Source organism: Rhipicephalus microplus, chromosome 1 (assembly GCF_043290135.1).
Source record: "Rhipicephalus microplus isolate Deutch F79 chromosome 1, USDA_Rmic, whole genome shotgun sequence".
Classification (NCBI taxonomy): Eukaryota; Metazoa; Arthropoda; class Arachnida; order Ixodida; family Ixodidae; genus Rhipicephalus; species Rhipicephalus microplus.
In genome coordinates, this window is record NC_134700.1 from 78,346,168 (window position 1) to 78,367,423 (window position 21,256).

The 21,256-nt window shown below is 43.4% G+C and overlaps 3 protein-coding genes across 7 annotated transcripts; 1 reads left to right on the forward strand and 2 right to left on the reverse strand.

Annotated features, from left to right (window-relative positions):
* Window positions 1-1,283: 1,283 nt before the first annotated feature.
* Window positions 1,284-3,877, reverse strand: LOC119178661 (short transient receptor potential channel 4-associated protein). Its single transcript, XM_037429889.2, has one exon. It carries the CDS (start codon window positions 3,826-3,828, stop codon window positions 1,444-1,446), a length of 2,385 nt encoding a protein of 794 aa, XP_037285786.1. The 5' UTR covers window positions 3,829-3,877; the 3' UTR covers window positions 1,284-1,443.
* Window positions 3,878-8,316: 4,439 nt separating this feature from the next.
* Window positions 8,317-13,136, reverse strand: LOC119172521 (uncharacterized). Of its 5 annotated transcripts, none has more exons than XM_037423663.2 (6): window positions 12,880-13,136; window positions 12,415-12,585; window positions 12,149-12,325; window positions 12,001-12,075; window positions 11,629-11,700; window positions 8,317-11,278 (listed from the first exon to the last, which is right to left on the reverse strand). In XM_037423663.2, the coding sequence occupies exons 5-6, from the start codon at window positions 11,629-11,631 to the stop codon at window positions 9,095-9,097; spliced, it is 2,187 nt and encodes a 728-aa protein (XP_037279560.1). In that variant the 5' UTR covers window positions 11,632-11,700; window positions 12,001-12,075; window positions 12,149-12,325; window positions 12,415-12,585; window positions 12,880-13,136; the 3' UTR covers window positions 8,317-9,094. The 5 variants fall into 5 exon arrangements, 4 of the variants coding, with proteins under 4 accessions (XP_037279560.1, XP_037279559.1, XP_075738178.1 ...); XM_037423662.2 differs by having other exon boundaries at window positions 8,317-11,281; XM_075882063.1 differs by lacking the exon at window positions 11,629-11,700 and having other exon boundaries at window positions 8,317-11,281.
* A 78-nt stretch (window positions 13,137-13,214) lies between these two features.
* LOC119172522 (uncharacterized) lies at window positions 13,215-17,224 on the forward strand. The gene is made up of 8 exons (XM_037423665.2): window positions 13,215-13,546; window positions 14,094-14,191; window positions 14,279-14,615; window positions 14,870-15,006; window positions 15,600-15,738; window positions 15,816-15,890; window positions 16,647-16,767; window positions 17,114-17,224. Exons 1-8 carry the CDS (start codon window positions 13,360-13,362, stop codon window positions 17,145-17,147), a joined length of 1,128 nt encoding a protein of 375 aa, XP_037279562.1. The 5' UTR covers window positions 13,215-13,359; the 3' UTR covers window positions 17,148-17,224.
* The last annotated feature ends 4,032 nt before the right edge of the window (window positions 17,225-21,256 follow it).

Consider the following 21,256-nt stretch of genomic DNA (forward strand, 5'->3'; position numbering starts at 1 on the left):
TGCATGCATGCGTTGCAGCCCGTTGAGTTTGCACCAACCTCTTTGTTTTCGCCCCTCTTTTGTCCGACGCGCACTGGTTCCTACGTTCACCCCAAAGGCCATGATTTCATTACTACGAAAGCAGCGAAGACCACCCAAAAGTGCGTGGGAAGACGTCTTCAGTGTGATTCACGCGCACTAGTAGCTACAGAGAACGATGAACAGGATTGCGTTGGGGCGAAAGGTGGAAAAGTTAGCGGAAGGAATACGTGAGAAACATCTGCGGGATGCTTCACGCGTCAACACAGCCGTTAAGGAGGCAGGGAAAGCCAGCCAAATGCGAGGGAAGATGTCTCCGGGATACGTTCCGGGACAGATTTTTTTTATTGCTGTAGCCATAAATATTTGCGGTGAAATATTTCTGTGCGTCATTGAGTTGTACATATACTGCTCCTTGTGTGCTTCACAATTTTACCCCATACTTGTTATTGTCGTGTCATTAAAATGTGTTTTACCCATTCTAGTTGAGTTCTCAAATCACTTGGTCAACATCGTTCGAACGGCTTTTTCAGCTTCTGAATGCACAAGCACGCACAAGGTAACCAGGTGCACCTGGTTACCTTGTGCAGGTGCATATAGACATGTTAACGCTTTTTGCTACAATACAGACAATATTGCGGAGAGCAAGACAATATTGCGAAGAGCGAGCATCTTAAGCGAAGCAGAACAGGAACAATAATGCGCAGAAGCATGTGGTAACTGTACAGGAACCTGAAAAACAAGATTAGATTACAGTCTTAATAAGGGCCTGTGGACGGCAAATGCATCGTCCGTTGTCATAAAAAACAACACCGCATAATTTTCACTAACCTGCAAGGCATTCATTGAACCAATTCTAGAGCACAGTCGTTATCTTTTATGATGGCTTTTCAGCATAATTTTGACGGACGCTGCAAATTCGGAGTATGTATACGTGCGCTCGTTTCGTGGTTTCTAGTGACGAACACCTGCAGTACGCCACGGTTAGGTGCGAGGCCCATGAAAACGTGCAGTTTTATCTAGTGACTTCACCATCAAAAGAAACTAGTTCCCACGAGTCCTCTATTGCTTAGTTAAAATAGGGCTCTTGACAGCAAAGAAATTCACTGACTGTAGAAATCTCAACATCAATACTAAGCAGCCGAAGAGGCCAAGGATGCTATCACGTGTGGCCAAAATAAATAGTAACTGAAACCGGCTGCATTATTTAGCCATTTGTTATGTTTTTTAGCAAACATCACTGGAATGAATGACTGAGCATGCTATAGAGAACAATGCCAACTTTATTATGAAAGCAATAACTGCTTTTTAAAAAAACTCTGCGCAGCACACAGGGCCCATTTCATCTATGAACCTAACACACAGTATTACATGCACATGCTAAGAGGCTGGGTTGCACTGCCCTGATGCGGAGCATTCAGTCCATCAACTGTCTCGGGTGCTGGGCCCAGGGTGAACATGGTGGACCAGGGACACCGGACTGGTAATGTCCTCCGAGACAAGTGTGTTCACCATGGCCTTCCACCGGTGAAACACGATTCGTGAGCTCTTTTCGAGGGCAGAGCAATCTTTGTCTTTATGAAGGTAGTGTTCTTGCCAAAAATGTAGTAGCTCAAGCAAGTTTTGCAATAAATTTCCTGACGAAGCTGTGGCTGTGGCTGCTGTGGAGTCAGCAGGGACACTAGTAGGTGCATTGGCACTGCAGGCCGCTTTGCTAGCTGCATCTGGTGGAGGTGGGCCCCGCAGAGCATGCAGGTAACTCACTAGTTGACCGTGCTGTTGTGCAAAGATCAGCAGCACTAAGGCTGTGTTAACACAGCTCACATTCTCCTGCGTGAGGTTAGAAATGGTCACAAGAGAAACCAGCTTTTTGAGATAACGAATCCGGTTTCGTTGGTCCCCGATATGGCTCAGCACATAGCTGGTCCTCTCAGCATACTCTTTAGCCTCATAGTCATCTGACACAGAGAGGTGCTCCTGAGAAAGAACCAGGCTACGGACAAACATGTTGGAGTCCACCAAGCAGCCGTTGACCAGCTGGAGTAGCTTTCGTTGCTTTGCCTCGGTGCTCAGGATTTTGTCAAGCTGCCGGAATGCCCTTAGATTGAACTTCACCAACTCGCCCAGGAGGTCAAAACTGCTTTGAAGCAGTTCTTTTTGGCGAACATTACAGTTGACTAGGTTGCCAGCGACCAACTGCAGAAGGCCCCTGGAAAGGAGGAAGTCTTGATCAGCACTACTGGTGCACCCACGTAGATAACTTTCGATAGCACGTGACAGCCAGAATCTGAACGTGGAGCTACCTGCTTCTTTCTTGAGCACTTCAACTATTTTGGTGAGAAGGCCTTTACTCCCAGTGCACATCAAGTTGCGATCAAGGCTTGGACTTTCTACACTTCGTGCTTGTTCATTTCTTTTGAGTTCACTGTATTCGCTCCATGAAAGCATGACATGTTTGTACTCTGCATGTTCACAAAAACTGTGCACCAATCTTAGCACTTGAATCTTGAGGGCAACTTCAGGACTACACTCGCAGTTAACGTTGTGACCTGGCAGGCGACCCCTGTCTTGGCCTCGCATTGTATTGTGTTTCCATACGAAGTGATCAAACAGATCCGACAGCTGTGGGATTAGCCGCAGCGATGCCAGCGCCCTTTGCACCTCTTTTTTGCGTTTTCCAACAAGTAGTAAGCCTAGTATGTAGACAGCCTCTGCACGGAATGTCATTTCTGCTGAGATCTTTAGGGCTGCTTCATGTTGGAACCGGCCGCTTTCTCTATTCCACAGAGAGATCCCACCAATAAAGTCCATCACTGGGCCAGTGCCTGAAGTGCTGACTTGATTTTCGATCCATTGCATCCAGTGGTTCATTTCCCCAGCAATAGCTGGAAACCTTGGTGTATAGGGTTTTGCACAAGCTATCATGACCAGACGCTTGAGGATACCAGGTACATTTAAGATGACCTCTTGGTTGATGTCTCGAACACAGGAAAAGTTATTGCGGTTTTTCTCCTTGCACTGGACATACAGTGACGTTTTGTGCTCATACACATCCAGGTCTGACAAGCTTATAGCCAGAATTTTGCAGAAATTGGCCAGTTGAATGTCACTCAAGTTGGCGATCAGACTGGTTATGTTGGCTATGGCGGTAAGATTCAGAACTTCTCGCCGTGAAAGCAAAAGACATTCTATGAGGTCGCATGCCACTAAGCAAGTTTCACTGAACTGCAGCAAGGAGAGGAGGCCTTGAAAAAGTGCTTCTTTATCAGACAATTTCCGTGCTGTATTTGCATCATCCACACAGAGCCTATGTAGAACTTGAACACAATGGCTCTGTATAATAAGGTAACGAGGATCCTTCGCATGCTTGATGGCACTCTCTCTAGGAAGCAGGCTGTACTGCATAATGATGCGCAGCAAGATCTCAATCCCATTAAGCTCCACCAACAGCCTCGTAATGGCTGCAGGACGACTTGAATATGAGCCATCGACAATATCCATAGATGTGCTCAGGTGAGCGTGGTACTGGAGTTTTTGCTGAAGAGCCAGAAGGATGTGCAGTGACTCTTCGTACAGCTTGTCGTCAGGATAGTAGGCAACTGACAGATGATCAAGGGTCTGCAATTGTTGGTACAGAGGTCCATACTCAGTCATCATCAGCTCTGGCTGGAGAATTCCTATCAGTTGCTCAGGTGGCTTGCTGGTGATGACCATGCTCTTTTCGCATATTTCCCTTTGTAGTGTGAACAAAGAGGCAGCGCTGATACCCTTGAAAAGAGCCCGGGTTTGCACGTACCCAACGGACGACATTTTGGCAGCCTACATTCTACGCTACGGCACGCGATACAGCCACGCAACTGCCGCAGGCAGACCCCGGAAACTCTCAAGTTCGAGTGCTCACCTGTAGGGGGCAAAATAAAATCAACCGCGGCGCGTTTTTGTTTTAAACACCCAGAGTGGATTTACTAACCTTTCTCGCCACTCGCGCTAATAGATAAATGAATAGATGTGGCTGTACCCTTTAGATCGGGCGGCGGCTATCGCCACCTAGCCGTAATACTTAGTGAACTAACCATTAAATTTATCTTTTTTTTTCCTTTAAATAGTGAGGTTGAGGATTCGTACTTTGCGGTGAAAGGTTTAATTTTTACTCGCGCTTTGAGTTTAGCTACCAATCAGATAACCTTCTCCTAGTTAAGTCTACCCGCTTAAAGTCTATTTTGCCCTCCCTGTCCCTAAACCCCAGTGCTTTGAAAAACTCTGCGCCATCATCCTGAACTATAGGGTGAAGCCCTTTACAGAACATTATGAAGTGTTCGGAAGTTTTTTCTTCCTCTCCACACGCATTGCATACCGTGTCTACCCCTTCGTATTTGGCCCGATATGTCTTGGTTCGCAATACTCCCGTCCTGGCCTCAAACAGTAGAGAACTACCCCGAGTATTATCATAAATCCTTTCCTTGGCAATTTCCTGCTTAAAAGTTCGATAGATCTCTAGTACGGCCTTCTTAATCATTCCAATTCTCCACATGTCAGTCTCCTTTTCCTTCACCTTCTTCTTAACCGATAATTCTTTTTGGTTTGGCCCCCTGCTGTTTTCCAAGTATTTACCAGTCAATTTTCTGGTTCGCTTCCGCCATTTTGTATAGACTTTTTTCATGTACAAGTAGCTGAATACCTTCCTAGCCCAACGCTCCTCCCCCAATTCTCTCAATCGCTTCTGAAATTTTATCTTGCTGCAAGCTTCCCTGCCCTCAAATGATGTCCATCCCATATCACCTTGTACTCCCGGGTGTATTCCCGTGAGCTCCTAAAGCAAGCCTACCTATTCCACGTTGCTTAACTTCTAATCTTGCTTGAACTTCTGATCTCATGCACAAGACCGCATTGCGAACGTCAGACCAGGAACCATGACCCCTTTTCATATTCTTCTCACAACATCATACTTATTGTAATTCCACAGTGCCCTGTTTTTCATTACCGCTGCATTCCTGTTACCTTTAGTCGACACGTATATTTCGTGTTACCTTAGGTACTCGGCCCCATTGCTTACCCATACGCCCACATATTTGTATTTATCTGTTATCTCTAGCGTGACCTCCTGTATTCTAAGCGCACTACGTTCATTGTCATCAAAAATCATGACTGCTGACTTTTCCTTACTGAATCTGAAATCTAATCTATCTCCCTCATTACTGCAGATGTCCACCAATCTCTGCAAATCTTCCTTGTTGTCGGCCATTAGCACTATATCATCTGCGTACATCAATGCTTGTAGTGCCTGTTCAATATGAGTTTTCCTTGTTTGACAAAAGAGAGGTTGAAGCCCAGTCCACTTCCCTCTAATTTGGCCTCTAATCCTTGTAGGTGCATCATGAATAATAAGGGTGACAGGGCACACCCCTGCCTAAGCCCCCGTTTTACCTCCGCAGTCTTGGATACCTGTTTTTCCCACTTTATATTTACCTTAAGTTGTTACCTTTATATGGATATCCTTTAAGGATTGGTGACTACATCTTCCACGTCTAGCGTGTCCAGTATTGCCCACAAGTCCTCTTGAACCACGCTATCGTACGCTCCCTTGATATCCAAAAATGCTAGCCACAGTGGCCTGTGTTCCTTTTCTGCTATTTCGATACACTGAGTCAGTTAGAGCAGATTGTCTTCCAACCTCCTGTGTTTCCGAAACCCATTCTGCAGTTCCTCCAGCACCCCTCATTCTCTATCCATGCCTGCAGCCTTTCCTTTATAATCTGCATCGCCAGCCTGTAGACCACTGATGTCATGTTATAGGACGGTAGTTGTTTATGTCAGCTTTGTCTTCCTTTCCATTATAGATCATGCTCATCCTGCTAAGTTACCAGCCATCGGGAACTTCACCATCGATTATTATTTTGCTCACTGCCTCTCTCAAAGCCTGCTTAGACTACGGACCTAATGTCTTTATCAGCATAATTGGAATGCCATCTGGGCCTGTTGATGTACTACTAGGAACCCTTTTCTCAGCCCTTTCCCACTATCGTTGTGAAAATGGAGCCATTGTGCCATTTGATCCATCCTTGTCTATTGTGGTGGATCAGGCACTTCGTTGTTGAAATATTTCTGTCACCCTTGTTCTTATATATTCAGTAGCTTCGTCCATTTCTAGCCTAGCACCTTGAGCTGTAGTTATATACCCCTGTTCTAGGCTCGTCTCATTTCTTAGGGAGTTTACCCAGTCAAAAATAGTTAATGGGTCCAACTGGATGTTCCAGTTAGGAGCAATGGGTGGCAAAGGGGGCTAAGTGGGGTTCAAATGGTGTCTAACTGGTGCCCAATTGGAAGTGCATGCTGCAATGGGACTGTCCAATTGGACTTCCCATGTAGTGGCTTCTAACATTTTAACCAACTCTGCATATTTGAAGTTCTAACAGGATGACCTGCTGTCATGATAGGTGGTTCCAGTTGGTTGCAATGGGACTCAAATGGACGTCAATGGGACCCAAGCTGCAATGGGAGAGTCCAATAGGACACCCCAATTGCAGTACATGCATAACTTTGAAGTTTATTTTTTACAATTCTCTACCTGAGCAGTATTGAAAGTCATAAATGGAAATCTACGGTGATGCATCCAACCCTCCATATAAAGCAATTCATTTATGTGTGTTACCCAAACAGAATTCGAGCTAGTGCTTCAGCTTGGAATCCCTGAGCTCGGTCACTTACTTAAACCTTGGATTAAATTAAGCTTGTTTACAACACTTGCCTGGTTTACAAACAACCACTGTATCAGGGCATCTGATTAAGCTTTCCATATATGCATCATGAAAATGCAGCAGTTAAAGTACTAGTACACATTGGAACCGCACCTTCTACTGTTTGCAGCATCACAATGTACCAACGATGTCTTATTCCCAAACTAGGGAATATGGCTAACTACCAGTGAGCACCTGATGTCACGTGTTTATGGGCTACCTGTCACTGCATATAATGCTGCTGCAGGATATGACTGAATTTTTTTAATATTCATACGATAGAAAAGGTTATGCAACTAAGAGAAAACAATTAGATGTTCTCACTAACAAGATATCCGAAAGAAGGTATGAAAGGCAACAATAACATTGAAAAAAAAAGAATTTTATTTCAAGGCAAACAGGATTTAAATAGCACAGAACATATTTTGGTGTAAAAAAATTTCTTGGCCAGTGCTGCAACACAAGGCGTACAAGATACTTCAAATATTACAAATACTTATAACAGTAAATTGAATCACAATAAAAGGAATTTTAGTTCCAAAGGAGGAAAAAGGCATTGCCATACAACTGGCATTTCAGTAAAGCACTGAGAAACAGGTTTCATACAGGTTAACAGTTTACACGTGAACAGCATGTCTTTACTTATTTAAGGATGCTTAAAGGTCAACTCCGGTGGTTTTTCGAGGTCAACGAATCTCAATCAAATTCGCTGGGTACACTCTTACGCACATTCCTGTCATTTATGCCAATTACAGGCTTGAGAGATGCGCAGATTATTTGCAAATGAATTTTAAAGATTGCCTCGAAAAACTCGCCTCGCTTGCCAGAATTATTGGCAACACTGTCAGTGCGATGTCAAGTTTGTCATGTCAACGAAAGTGACGCAGGCGATGGCATCGCTACTTTGGCCCCTACATTGTTTATTGTGCTGGCCCCAAGACGACAGCGGTGGTGTTTGGCACGACCATAGCACGGGAGAGCTTTCTTCCTTCCTCTGTGGTGTTTTGCCGGTGCTTCGCTGGTCTGGCTTTCACAGTTTTCATACTACGTGCCGGCAGAACCAGTATACGGCCTCCAGTTCTTAACAAATAGTACATCATATGCAGACCGGGCGCCCGGTCGGGTTTCGGTTTTGCACCTTTTTGCTTATTAAAAATTGTTTTCGAATTTCCTGAGCATTTCAGCTATTGGGCTCGTGACAAGAGTGTCTCAGGAACACAGAAACACCATTACCTTGACATGGTCGAAAAATCGCTGGAGTTGGCCTTTAAGGATGCTCACAGTGGCACAATGAATTATGTATGAATGACAAGCACACATTCTATGCATAGTGTACAAGACTGAACTTGTATGAAAAAGAATAAAAAGCGTCATGTAATATTGCAGTACCCCGACACACACACTAAAATAAAGAATACAATAGCAGTAAGAATAAAAAAAATACAGCACCCACTGAATAAATATAGGAAAACATTCAGTACACAATGCAAATATAAAACATTAATACACACAAAAAGAGACATAATAAATTTAAAGAAATTCAGACCCACCGATCTCTTTTCGGTAATATTCAGATACCTAATACAATATGCAAAACACTAGACTTTAACGAAAAAAAAATATTTCCAAAAACAATCAAACCTAGAGAGCAAGCTGGCTTACAGACAGATATTTCACAATTTGTCACAGCCATGTGGTCAATCAATTTAATCTGCACAGCACGATAAATCCCTCTATATCAGTGGTCTCAAATATGCAGCCGGGGAGGCTCTCATGTGCGGGCCCACACATAACCATTTTCACTGCACATTTAAAAACATTTTCTTGGTATGTTCATGAGCTACACAGGCATGACTGCTCTAAAGAACAATTTTTATGAGGTACACCATGTTGTCACCATGCATTGAAACATAATCGTGAAACAAAAAATCATCACCATATCCAGAAAGTGAATGATGTTAGGTGAGCTTGCTTGGAGATGATCAGGTCACCCGCGAATCCTCCGTACAAATCTTCTATTACCATATATAGACGTGGCAATGTTATATATACATAACATACTCAATGTTTATTAATTTACATTTGGATTCACTATATACTTTTTGATGAACTATATACATTATATATACTCAAACGGAATTGTTTCAATGGTATGAGTCATCATGACAAACATCTTGCCTACTAGAAGAGCTAACTAGTCACGGGTGGCGATTTCACGTCGATCGCCTCAAGGCATTTCAAGGGCCACTCACATAAAAAAACGCTCATGTTTTGAGGCATAGTGTGCACTAAACAGGGTTCCTTTAAAACTTACACAGCATAGGTTCTTCACTTCAAATACATTACAATGTAAAGGAACTTGGAGGGAAGCATACATAGGAAGCTCTTTCGAGTTCCACAAACACAACCACCTTTCTGATTTCAGAGCATTCGACCAGTGATGTATTCGCTGCCTTGTGATTTACTTTCAGCACATGTGACATGGCCACCAAGTTGTACATCACTGGACTGCAGCTTAATTTCCTTGCAGATATATATGCTTTGTTGTCGCTGCCATGGTATATTTCTTCAACAATAACAAAATGCCCATTTTGAAGTTCAACAACAGAGCTATTGGTCCTCTTGTTAGATGCATACATGCTATCAGTGATAATTGATCCCTTCGCCAACATTCTTCTGTATTTGGTGAACTCAAGGGTAGTGTCATGTAAAGATGGCTGCAAACCTGCTGATGCACGTCGGGAACCGTGTCCGAAAAAACGGTAGCCACCACTACTAAGTACGCTTTTTTGCGTTTTTGTGCCATCAAAAGACGAGCAGTACTCTGCTACACTTGGACTGATAGCCTGCCGTTGAAGTTCTACTACCATGCTTTCCATCTGTAGGACTCGGCAGACTTGATGGGGAATTCCGTTAGCTGCTTTTACAGCTTTTTTTAGGCTGCCGTTCCCAGCTTCAAATGGGAACGCACTGTGTGCCCAAAGTGGTCCCCAGTGGCGCACACTCTTTGCTATATGAGTCAGTTGGTGCATGTTGAATGTCATGACTGACTTGCCAAACAGCAGTTCTGCACGCACATGAAACTCCAACAATAGCCCCTCGGCAATGGTGAGCTCAGTTGGGCTGATTGCACGCTGCAACATTATGTGCAAGGCTTCAACTAGGCAAGCCCAGTGTTGCATGTATGGCTTCTCAAGAATGCCATGCAAAACAGGGACACTGTAACAAAGTAGCCAGCTCTCAAGTTCCTTGGCCTTCCACCATTTCCGCTCTTTTGTCGGCCTCGGCAATCGCTTCACATCCATTGGTGGCTTAATAGACATAAGCCTGCGGTCCACTATGTGCTGATGTCGGCTTATTGAACAGGCACTATCAGAATTGAACCACAATTCTAGGAACTGGCGCGCTACCCCCAGCAAGACACAGTGCATATAGTCTGGCACAAAGCTCCACACTATGTTAAAATGGGGCAGGTTTATCAACGGTGACACTGTTTTGACTCCTTGCACAGGCACCCCCCCTTTCAAAGCAATCTCCATGTCATTTAGCATTTGGAGCTCACTTCTTTCTGTGGGTTCAACTTCCTCAACTGGGTATTTAGTTGCCCCGCCAGCTCTCTCACCTCTTTGGAGACACCAATTACATCCAAAATACCCATTAAATTGGGTTACACCTTGCATCGGTGCCCTAGCAACAGAATCTACACTTGAACAGATACAATAGACCTTATATTTTTCAACCCTTCCTTGACGTTGTAATTCAACGCCATTCTCACACAGCTCGTTCATTTTCTCAACAAAAGTACCTTGGAAAAGTGCCATGTTTGGCTTTTCTTTCCAGAACCACAATGCGGCCAGGACCAATTTGGACATTCTTTGCTGTGGAGGGAGCTCATTAACAATTAGCTGGATGGGCCAAATTGATGTCCCACTTGATTTGAAAAGCGGGGTCCCATCTGCATTCAACGAGAAACTGATTCTTGGTCCACAGTGTTGAGATTCGGCTACAAAAGTACGATACATTGTACCATCCCAGATGTCTGAAAATGTCCCATTCGTCGGAAGGGGCTTTGTTAAATCAAGAAGATCACAGTCCTTAAGTAGCCTTTGAAGTTGCGACTCCACATCGAGAGTGACAAAAAAGGGGGCATCCGAAAGGGAAGACACAAAAGTTGTGTGACTGCACTTCGAGCATTTCAAGTAAGAATTTGTCTCAAGACTGCCAATATGCGAAAAGCATCTCGGACAAAAAAAGAAAAAAGTCATAGTGGTGCCAGTTTCGCTAAAAAGTTTATGTAGGTGATACTGTGAGTGAGGTAATATAGGTTTATCAAAAATTCTGTTAATTAAATCTATTAAGCTAGTTAAACCCAAAAGAGTCAAATTATTCTTCACAGCATGCTTTAGTGCCATTAGGAGAATATCTCCCTTCGAAAGAACCACTTTCTCAGTGACAAGTTGTGTAAAAAGGTCTCCAAAGCGTGCCTTGCAAGATGGATCAGGCTCTGTCACTGGATCTGCAGCAGGCTGCTGAAAGTAAAAAAAAAAAAAGCTTTCGTCAATGAAGCTATCACAGAATTCAGTTATAGTGAACCGTGATAAGCCCAATGAATATGAGCAAACAACTCTGTTATTGATCAGTACAAAATATCATGCCTGCTAGGCTGATAACTTTTTACAGACCAACTGGTGAGATATTCTTTAAAATGAAAGAGCCAGTGATCTTGAAATGAATCATTCACCAAATCACCGCTACGTGTCCCTCTTAACAGTGCCCAATTTACACAGACATTTTCCAGTACATAAAAGAGCCTGTGAAAGTAGTGCCCTTAAAACCTGACCATAAATCTAGTTATTTCCAGTGAAAACAAACACACCATGTCATCATCTAATGTGAGAAAATCTCCAGGGAAACCTTGCTGTGAAGCATGGTCACTTGAAAAAGCTTCCTGTGAAGAAAAAAAAAAAGAAGCATTTAGTGCCACAGTAACCCAATCTGCCTATTCTAGTTAGCTGTGCTAGTTCACTCATAGCACGTAAATTACATGACAACAGACAGTGTTAAGAACATGGTCTGAAAACCTGTTGCAGGTTGTTCCCAGAGTTTATTGTCCCAAGTGATAACTCGTCTTGAACTGATTATGCAAGAGAAAACCACAGTGCCAATGCACTTGCTCAAGGCTATTCTAGTGGATGTGAATCTTCCAGCTGCACATATTTGTAGAGTGCAACTAGTGTGTAAAAGTTACCTCTTCATCCTTATCAAACAGTGACGAATCATCTGCGTCAGAAAGGCTTGCAATGCCGTCTTGAAGTGGAGAGTCCTAAAAAAAACCAACCAAAATTTATAATTTCCCATCGTAATACATAAGCATAAAATAGCATGTGTATGCTTACTAATTAACTGATAAGCCTTAGTAAAATAACTTCATCTGCTGGGGCGTGAGGCTCGCGTGCAGGAAATTTCTGTGACGGATCAGCGCTGTTCCTCTGCTCTTGTGCTTCAGGGGCTGCAGCAGGAGCTTCCATAGCACTGCCAGCTGACGAGCCTAACCGGCCTCCACTTGACGTTACCTGTGATAGAACAAGTGCGCCGATATAGTAAACGGTTTATCGTATAGAAACAATAGTTCTCGTAGCATTCTACTACCAGCTCAATTTACCGGCTCATTATCGGACTCGGGGAAATCTTCTTCACTTTCCGGACGTTCGGAGCCCGGACTAGCTATGTGACTATTCCGGCTCTTCAGTGATGTTGTTCGACTTGGTGGATCTGCCCTTTCAGTGTCGCTGTCTGCCTCATCACTCGAAGAAGGCATGCTAGGGCTGGCACCCTAGAAGAAAATAATGAGATTTGGACTTAAATTGCTGCGCTAAATTAATGAAAAAGAAAATGCACTGATAAAAAATAGCAATTTAACACGGCCGAGCACATTCGATCATTCGCGGGCAGAACTATAAAGGGTGGTAAAAAGGAAGACCGTAAAACACGGCGCAACGATCGAAGTCGTTGAGCAACATGCAGATTAATGTTGTGGACAACCGCTGATCTGATACCAGCAGGGCCCGGATCAAGCTAAAACCCCGATCGAAAGTGCCCATCCATGTTGAAAATGATCAGAACTTACGGTCGGCGGGCAAGCGCGTGCGGTGCTCCTTGGTAGCTGGAACTGAGACTTGGGATTTAAATAAGTCTTGTAGGGTCCTCTCTTTCTTTTCTTCGGACCGCGCTCCATCGCGAGGTCTTGAAGCAACAAGACGGCTTATTTCACTCCGGGACACGAAGTACAGAAACGGCGATGTAAGCGATAGGACAATGTGCACCGGCTGCCTGCGGCCACAGCGGCTGCCATATTGCATAGACACCCTGCAGCCAGCAGTCTGCATGTGAATTGATTGAAACAGCGTAGCGTTAAACAAACATTATAAAAGTAAAAAAATACTTTTAAAATTATTCTGATTTTTTGTTTACTTATAATGAAGAATAACATTTTCATTGACAAACTATCAGATCCGCAGCTGCGGTCGACCCTTGTTGCTTGCTGTGTGCGACCAGCGTTTGACCAGCTGTAGCGCACGTGTGTAGATGTTTTCTTCAGCATTGCAAGATGATTACCCACGTTCGAGTCCGGTACGAAGATGATAAAAAAATTGGAACGGTGCCAATAGAAGACGTTAAAGATTTCTTCCCCCGTCACCAGCAAGACTTCAAGTCCAAATCCCTCTATTTAGTCAAATGGACGGACGACAGTGGAGACAGCGATTACTATAGGGCCCGGATTCTGGCACTGGGAGGTAAGCCTGCTTTTGTTTGATATGTTGCCGGCGAAATGCATTCTCTTTGGCCTGGCTGACTGCTAAGCACTGTTCACCGTTAGTAACTACAAAGTATTTTATCGATAATCTCCACTAGCATAGTTCATTTTGTTAATTTACCGCGTGCAATCGCAAATAAGTATGGTGTCATTATTAATTTATGCATATACCTGAAAACTCTACGGAGATGACGCTGGTATTTACCTGGCCGCAGAGAGATACCAACAGCGTCGGGTATATCAGCCTGGAGTATATAAGGCCCTTTTGCGGTAGGACGCGCCTTTGTTTGTGGCACTGCAGCTTTTATACCTAATGACAAGGTCTATACGCTACTATTTCGCTCGCGGCATATGACGTTGTGTTACAACGGTACTTAAGCATTCACACGAGGTTCGATGGTTAATTTACAATGCAATAAAACTAATAAAAGTGCATGCTAGAGATCGTGAAATGTGCACGCGTCAGAGGATGATGTGACACTAACTCAGTAAATGTTAATGTTGCAATCCGCCCTCACGTTTTCCAGAATCGGAGGACTTCGCGGAGACAGAGGCCAGAGAGAGAACGCGTATTCCGAAGAGGGTTTATTCGCCGGCGTCTTCGGACTACGAGAATGAAGCGGAGGTAAATTATTATCTAAACCTCCTACAAAAGGTCCTGTCAACACTTGTGTAAACAGTGTGTAACAAGTTATTTTCTATTTTCGCCCAGAGCCCTATCAAAGAAAAAACGAAAAACAAAACAACAAGTGGTGCAGAGGCACGCCTGCTTCAGCTTTTAAAAAGCAAGAAAGAAAATATGAAGAGGCAGGCGAAAAATCAAGATGGGCCACATTCTAAAAAGCACCACAAAGAAGCAATGGACAGTGGGCGCCTTCAGGGGGCTCATGAAACCATTGATAACCTTGAAGAGCAGGTAGAGAAAAAATCTACCATCATTCGCCAACTGCGAAAACAAAATGAAGAAAAAGACAGGGAGATGGCTCAACTCAGAAGACTGAACATGGAGCTTCAGGACAAGGTTATTTCTGCACTGGAAGACATGAAAGGTATGAAGCAGAAAATGTCTTCATTGTACTGATTTTGTGCTGTGAAAGCATTAATGCCATTCTTCTGACATTTAGCAGTGTGTACAGCTTGTTACCATAAAACGTTCGGCAGTCTTTAAGTGAAGATATTTCGAGTTTAGACTGCAAATGGCTATTGTTTACAGCTGTTTGATGAAATTTAATGAAAATATTTTGTCAGCTCTTTTTCCTCTCTGGGCAATGCAAACAGCACGGCACCTCATGTATAAATGCAGGCTGCAGAATTATGAAAAGGATCATGGATGGCAGCCAGTCGAGCCCCTCCGTGTCTGAGGATCTACAAGACACCTTGACAGAGCGAGCCCTTCGCCCAGGTTCATCCAATCCGCAACCGAATGACAGTGAAACAATGGTATTCTATCTGGAATGTCAATAATGTGCAGCTGTCCAAATTACAAACAACTGTTCTTTTGAAAGCATGTTAAAATAATATAAAGCAAGATTGAGCATTATAGATTACTTGTCATAGAAGTTTGTCTCTGCACAGCTGAGCAAGACATTCCAAAAAGAGTTCAGTGATCATTATAGATATGTGTAAATTTTAAGCAGAACTTATGAACAACCAAAAAAAATGAATTTCGTTGTCAGCAACACAACTTACTAAAACAACTTCACTAACGTACTTGTTGGACAGAAATATTAAGGAATACACTTGGCCTTGTCTGCTGCTGTTTTAGCCATCTCGTGCTGCGCGGATTCAGCACAACCTCACTGAGAAGGTGCAGGCACTTTGTAAACTGGTCTTGCACAAAGGCTGCACTTTCTCTCAATGAATACTGTGGTGCTGACACCACCATGTGCAGTTCATAGAAAGAATGCTAGAGTGCAGCACCACAAAACTGGCTGACAAAGTGCTGGTGAAATGAATAGACCTTTGTTGTTTATGATATGCAATACAGGTTGCACTGCACATGGATGCCTTCAGAATGCATATGTTCCGTGCAGGTGGACATTGGACGAGGGCTTATGGTCAAGAAAGGTGCATGGGAACATGTGCAGTCCCATCATAAGGATTCCTTATTTGTCAAGGACCTGCTAGTCACCATCTGGTCGAAAGACAACCTTAAGGAGCGCTCCCTGCATGGTTGGTTATAATACAAAAGCATAGTGTGTGTCAGTTGGTAACGGGGGAATTCGTTGTTGTGGATATCTGTTATGCAGGAAAACATTGTCCACGGTACCCTAACCGTCCACGCAAGGCTCCCCTAACACCGTGGAAGTTGGACGTAATGCGTGGTAAGTGTGCAGACAGTCTCTTGGAATGCATATTGAACCAATCTTATTCTTAGTACATGAAATCACAGCAAAGCTCGGTTGCAATTGAGTCTATTTTGAAGCCACTACAAACTTTACTGTCTGCTTTGACTTCAGTTATGAACACAATTTTACATAAACTATGTAGTTGTAAAAATGTGACCCAACACCTTGCCTCTTACTTACTATTAAATTCATTTGTTTTAGTCAGGAGTGCAGGCAGGTGAAAGTCTTAAGTCTCTTAAATGCACTGGTAGTTCAAAAAGATAGTCGAAAAAAAGAAAAGCCAACAATAGAGCTAGTGTGTAGACTGCCAGCATTTTTTTCATCATAACTTATATCTCTTTCATAAAAAATGACAAAAAAAGAAATAGTGTTCTCTGCTTTCTTCCTGCACTATATAAATCCACACAGTTACATGGTGCGAGTGGAGAGCTGTGAAATGTTACTTTTTTAGATTATTTTTGTGCATGTGCACGCTAAGTTCGCAGTTTCCTTTTTCTAATAAATGCTGGAACGGAACACTTTTGCTAACTGGAGAATGCTTTCTGTATTGTTCAAGCCTGTGCTGCTAAGGCATATTCTAGGCCATTCAGCATATAACACTTCATTGCATCAAGAAATATGACTAAAAGTTCAATTTTGAACTTTTGTGTTCTTAAAGTAATATCGATGCTATTAGTTCTTTAAGCAGCTGGTTTCTTCAAGGCTATTTATTGATAATTTTTGTTGTTTCAGACTGCTACAGAGCACGTCTGGAGCATCAAGGCGTGCCTGCAGGAGTACTGCCGTTGGCAGTCAAACAGATGAACCACTTCATTGTTGAGAAGCTTTCAGATATTGAGAAGCTTGCCAAGCGGTAAGATAAGTGTGTTCTTTGTGTCAAAGGACTCCCCCCCCCCCCTTTTTTTAAGAGAAACTTGGCCATATTCATCTGCTTGCAACATGCATGTACAGAAAGAGACTGAGAAAATTTGGAGGCTCGTCTGGCATTTTGGCGCAGCGTGGCGCAATATGGTTTTGGCAGCTCGGCGCAAAAGCGGGGAATTGTATCAAATTCGCGTAATTGGCACAGCTGTTGTACCCCTTCAACATGCATAGCTATTTTTATGTTAATGTTTTTATGTTAAATCACATCTAGACTTGGAAGAATGTAAGCCATTGTGTGGCTGACTAAATGTATAAATTCTGCAAAACATTTGCAGGGCGAAGGACAACCAGGGCGTTGCGGAAGTTTAACAGAGGAGGACCATTGGTGCATTTTCTAAATAGTGTAAATATTATGGAATGTGTGAATAAATTTTCATTCTTTCATATTTTTTTTTTCTCTACCATTGTTTTTATCTTGTATGTGCATGCATTTGAGTGTGCATTAATGTCACATTCACACTAGGTAATCCAGCCTGTGCTGTTTCCACTGTGTTGTGAAATTGCAATTAATGAAGTGCAGTGTGATGACAGCCAGCCTTCTACAGGATTGTCATTTTCTACTTGCATCCGCAGAAATGTGATAATCATGTTTATAGGTCAGCCAAGAGACTGCAATTACTACACTACTACTTAGCTTCAGTTGGCTCTCTCTGTATACCAACCACTGGCTGGCTGAAATGCAGTTAGCAATTTAGCGTCAACCAAGTGCTTACCAGAAACTAATGGCCAGCCATATTAAATTGGCTTACCAGGTAGAATGGTGACTGGCTAAACACCAGCTTTTGTCACTGGGCCAATCATCTGGATACATGCAGTGCAGCTTGGTCGAAGACCAGAGAGTCACAACGCAGACGAGCGCTTGTCTGTGTTCTTTGTCTAAGTTCGCGCTGCATGTATCCAAGTATGTATCAACTAGCCCAACTCAACCTTTTATTGAAACATATGGAATCATTGGAGTCTCAATTACCATCAAAGTGCTGACCATTTGCAACAATGTGGGAAGTCATGTGGTTACCAGCCACATTGAATTTGCTTACCAACTAGAATGAATTGGGGGCTGTTTGGAATGCCAGTTACGATCAGTGGGCCAAACATCTGGAACCACAGGATTACCAGTTAGCTTCAACGGGTTAGTCTACTGAGACCTGCCGGGCAACCACGTGCCTACCATTAATTTTCAATGGGTTGACCATTTCAGGTCAACGGGTTTTCTATTCACCACCAGTTGGCTTCAACAGGTCAGCCTATTCACACCAAGTGGACAACCACCAGTATACCATTTAGTATAAATGGGTTGACCATTTTAGGTCAATGGGGTTTCCTATTGACCACCAGTTAGCTTCAACAGGTCAGCCAATTCACACCAGGTGGACAACCACCTGCATACCATTTAGTATTAATGGGTTGACCATTTGAGGTCAATGGGGTTTCCAATTGACCACCAGTTAGCTTCAACAGGTCAGCCAATTCACACCAGGTGGACAACCACCTGCGTACCATTTAGTCTTAATGGGTTGACCATTTGAAATCAACGGGATATTTAATTGACCACCAGTTAGATTCAACGGGTTAGCCAATTCACACCAATTGGACAACCACCAGCGTACCATTTCGTTTTCATGGGCTGGCCATGTGAGGCCAAAGGGGCTACCAGTTTGTCACCAACCAATTTCAAATGGTGCGCACCATTGCAACTAACTGGCAATTGCTCAGCACCAGCCACACTTAACTGGTAGCCAATGGGGTCCCCTGTTGAACCAGTTGCATTGAAGTGGTGAGCCACTTGGATCCCCCTTTGGAATATAAGGGTTTACCCATTGATTCGAACGGGATAATGTTCAATGGGTGGCGAAAATCCTACTGGTCCAACACCCATTGATTTTAAATGGAAATTTTCCAGTTGGACCCATTGAATATTTTTGACTGGGTAGATGGTTCCAAAAATTTGCAGCTGCCTTTCTATCTTTTTTATGTACTTCTGCCAGCCACTGAGCTCCCGTTCTTTTAATCTTTTTATTGATCAAAAGGGACGCTTCCCTTCCAGAGCTTAGAAAGATCTCCGATTTTCTTTCAGCATCATCTGTCGGTTCACCCCGCTGCTTAGCATGTCTGTGTTCCCTAGAGGCTGCCTGACGTTTTGCTATCGCTCTCTTAACTTCCTCATCCCACCAACTTTTGGGTTGGTGTCTTCTTTTCCGGGGTGACACATGCCTTAGCAAGCTCTAGCTCAAACAGTCTAATTATATTTGTGTATGTCCACAGTGTTTTATTATTTTCAGTGATTACTTTCTCAGTTTGTTTAGTGGCTATTTCAATTTGCCTTTCTGAATAAAAATTTTCTTGTAGTTGCTCATCTTGTCTCCTTCCCACTTTCACTGCTCTTCCAAAACTTAGCTTGATACGTTTGTGATCACTACCCAGACTTCTGGAGCCACCTTCATCTATATGCATTCCCCTGAGCTTATCATACATCCTATGTGACATCAGTGCGTAATCTATCGTCGACTGCGCGCAGCCTTCCTACCTCCATGTTATTTGCCCTTCACACTTCTCGGTACTGTTGCAAATGATCAAATCAAGCCCTTCACACATATCCATGATCATTTTGCCTGTCGGGTCGGTATACCAATCTATATCTTCTAAGTGTGCATTCATATCTCCTAGTATAATTATCTCGCACTCTCCTCCTAACTCCTGAATGTCCTTTGATATACACTCTACCATTGCCTGGTTTTCCTCTCTGGCCTTTGCTCCTCTCCACAAGTTCACGAAACCAAGGAGTGTCATTTGCCCTGCCACTTTCCCCTTTAGCCATAAATGATCCTCGCACTCCTGCTTCACCCTTTGTCAGTCTGTACTTTTATGGGAAACTTTAAGCCCACACCATCTCGCCTCGCGGTATTGCAGTTCAGTACGCCGCCGCTACGTATTTGCATGTTATTTTGATACAACAGTCCAAACGTACAGTTTCCGTTCTCTAAACTGGTAGGTGTTCTGTGCCGCAGGCCCGAGATCACGAGCGAAAAGAAAGAAGCGGTCCAGCGGCACACACTGCCGGAACGGTGCCGCACCGCACTACATCAATAATAACAAAACGCCACCAGTATGCCCATTATAATGGCCGCTGTGACGTAATTTCTGCCACATTTTTTTACGCCCTGCGCCGGTTAGGCATGCCCTCTCCTACCTTTCCTTCCTCCGTTTTTCAAAGCGCTGGGGTTTAGGGACAGGGAGGTCAAAATAGCCTTTAAGCGGGTAGAAATATCTAGAAGGAGGTTGTCTGATTGGTGGCTATAGTAAAGGCACGAGTCAAAATTAAGACCTTCACTGTAAAGTACGAGTCCTCAACTTTACTATTTAAAGGGGAAAAAAAGGATAAATCTAGTGGTTAGTTTACTAAATATTACGACTAGATGGCGCCAGCCGCCGCCCAATTTAAAGGGTAGAGACACATCTATCCATAATTCATTCATCCACCCATGAAACCACGGCCTCCGTGCATGGAACTGTGCTAAAATGTAAGGTCGCAGCGTCTTCTGCGCCGCTCGGCGCAGCAGCCTTCCCCACACAGCGCCGCACAAAAGTTACGTCACTTTTAAAAAGTTAACGTAAAGCTATTCAAATGTGCAAATTATTATTTTATAATGCAATAAACTTACAAAAGTGTCAATAAACAAGTGTGTAACGTGTTTTTTAGTGTGCATAAATTAATTATTAACGCATTGTGTAAAAATGTTTGTTTTGTATAGTGTTTTTGTAATATTAGTATATATTGCTCAGTTTAACAACCGAATAAATTATTTGTTGGTTTATAAGTATCATTAAAAGTAAAATAAGTTGATTGTTCTGTGCTCGAGGGTGCAGCGGGTCTTCGGTTTGGAGCGTATTTTGATCCTACGACTAATCAAATTATTGTACAGTACATGTGTACGTTCTACATCGCAATGTAAGGTGTTCTGTGGCAATGTGCCATGTCAACAGCATTCGCCGAACACCGTGTGATAAATCTGCATCGCAACGTCAACAGAGTGTTTCTTTGATAGACCGAGAGGAAATCGGTAGTCTGGTGCCAAATTAATGTGCATACTTGCCTGTCGACAGAGTGTTTCTTTGGTAGACCGAGAGGAAATCGGTGGTCTGGTGTCTAATTAATGGGCATCCTTGCCTTTCGTTCGCAAAATCTATGCGTCCAATGACGCTGTTCTGGTACCACGTCTACTGCGGCGCGTTTTTGTCATCAGAGCCTCGATAAATAGCGCGAACAGCATTGCTTACCCAGTGGCGGAGGAAACGATGCAGCTGAGGAGGAAACGATGCAGTCAGCTGCATCGTTTTCGCTTACGGGTCTGGAGTTTTGTGTGTCCTTGTACGTCTCGGCAAGAAAGTGCATCGATTGTTGAACAAGCGTATAAATGTCC

Bases quoted from the DNA above. Each gene is read 5' to 3' on its own strand.
- LOC119178661 (XM_037429889.2), bottom strand. From the start codon at position 3,828: ATGTCGTCCGTTGGGTACGTGCAAACCCGGGCTCTTTTCAAGGGTATC.
- LOC119172522 (XM_037423665.2), top strand. From the start codon at position 13,360: ATGATTACCCACGTTCGAGTCCGGTACGAAGATGATAAAAAAATTGGA. The intron at 13,547-14,093 runs GTAAGCCTGCTT...CACGTTTTCCAG, and splicing joins CCGGATTCTGGCACTGGGAG to AATCGGAGGACTTCGCGGAG. The intron at 14,616-14,869 runs GTATGAAGCAGA...GTATAAATGCAG, and splicing joins TGCACTGGAAGACATGAAAG to GCTGCAGAATTATGAAAAGG.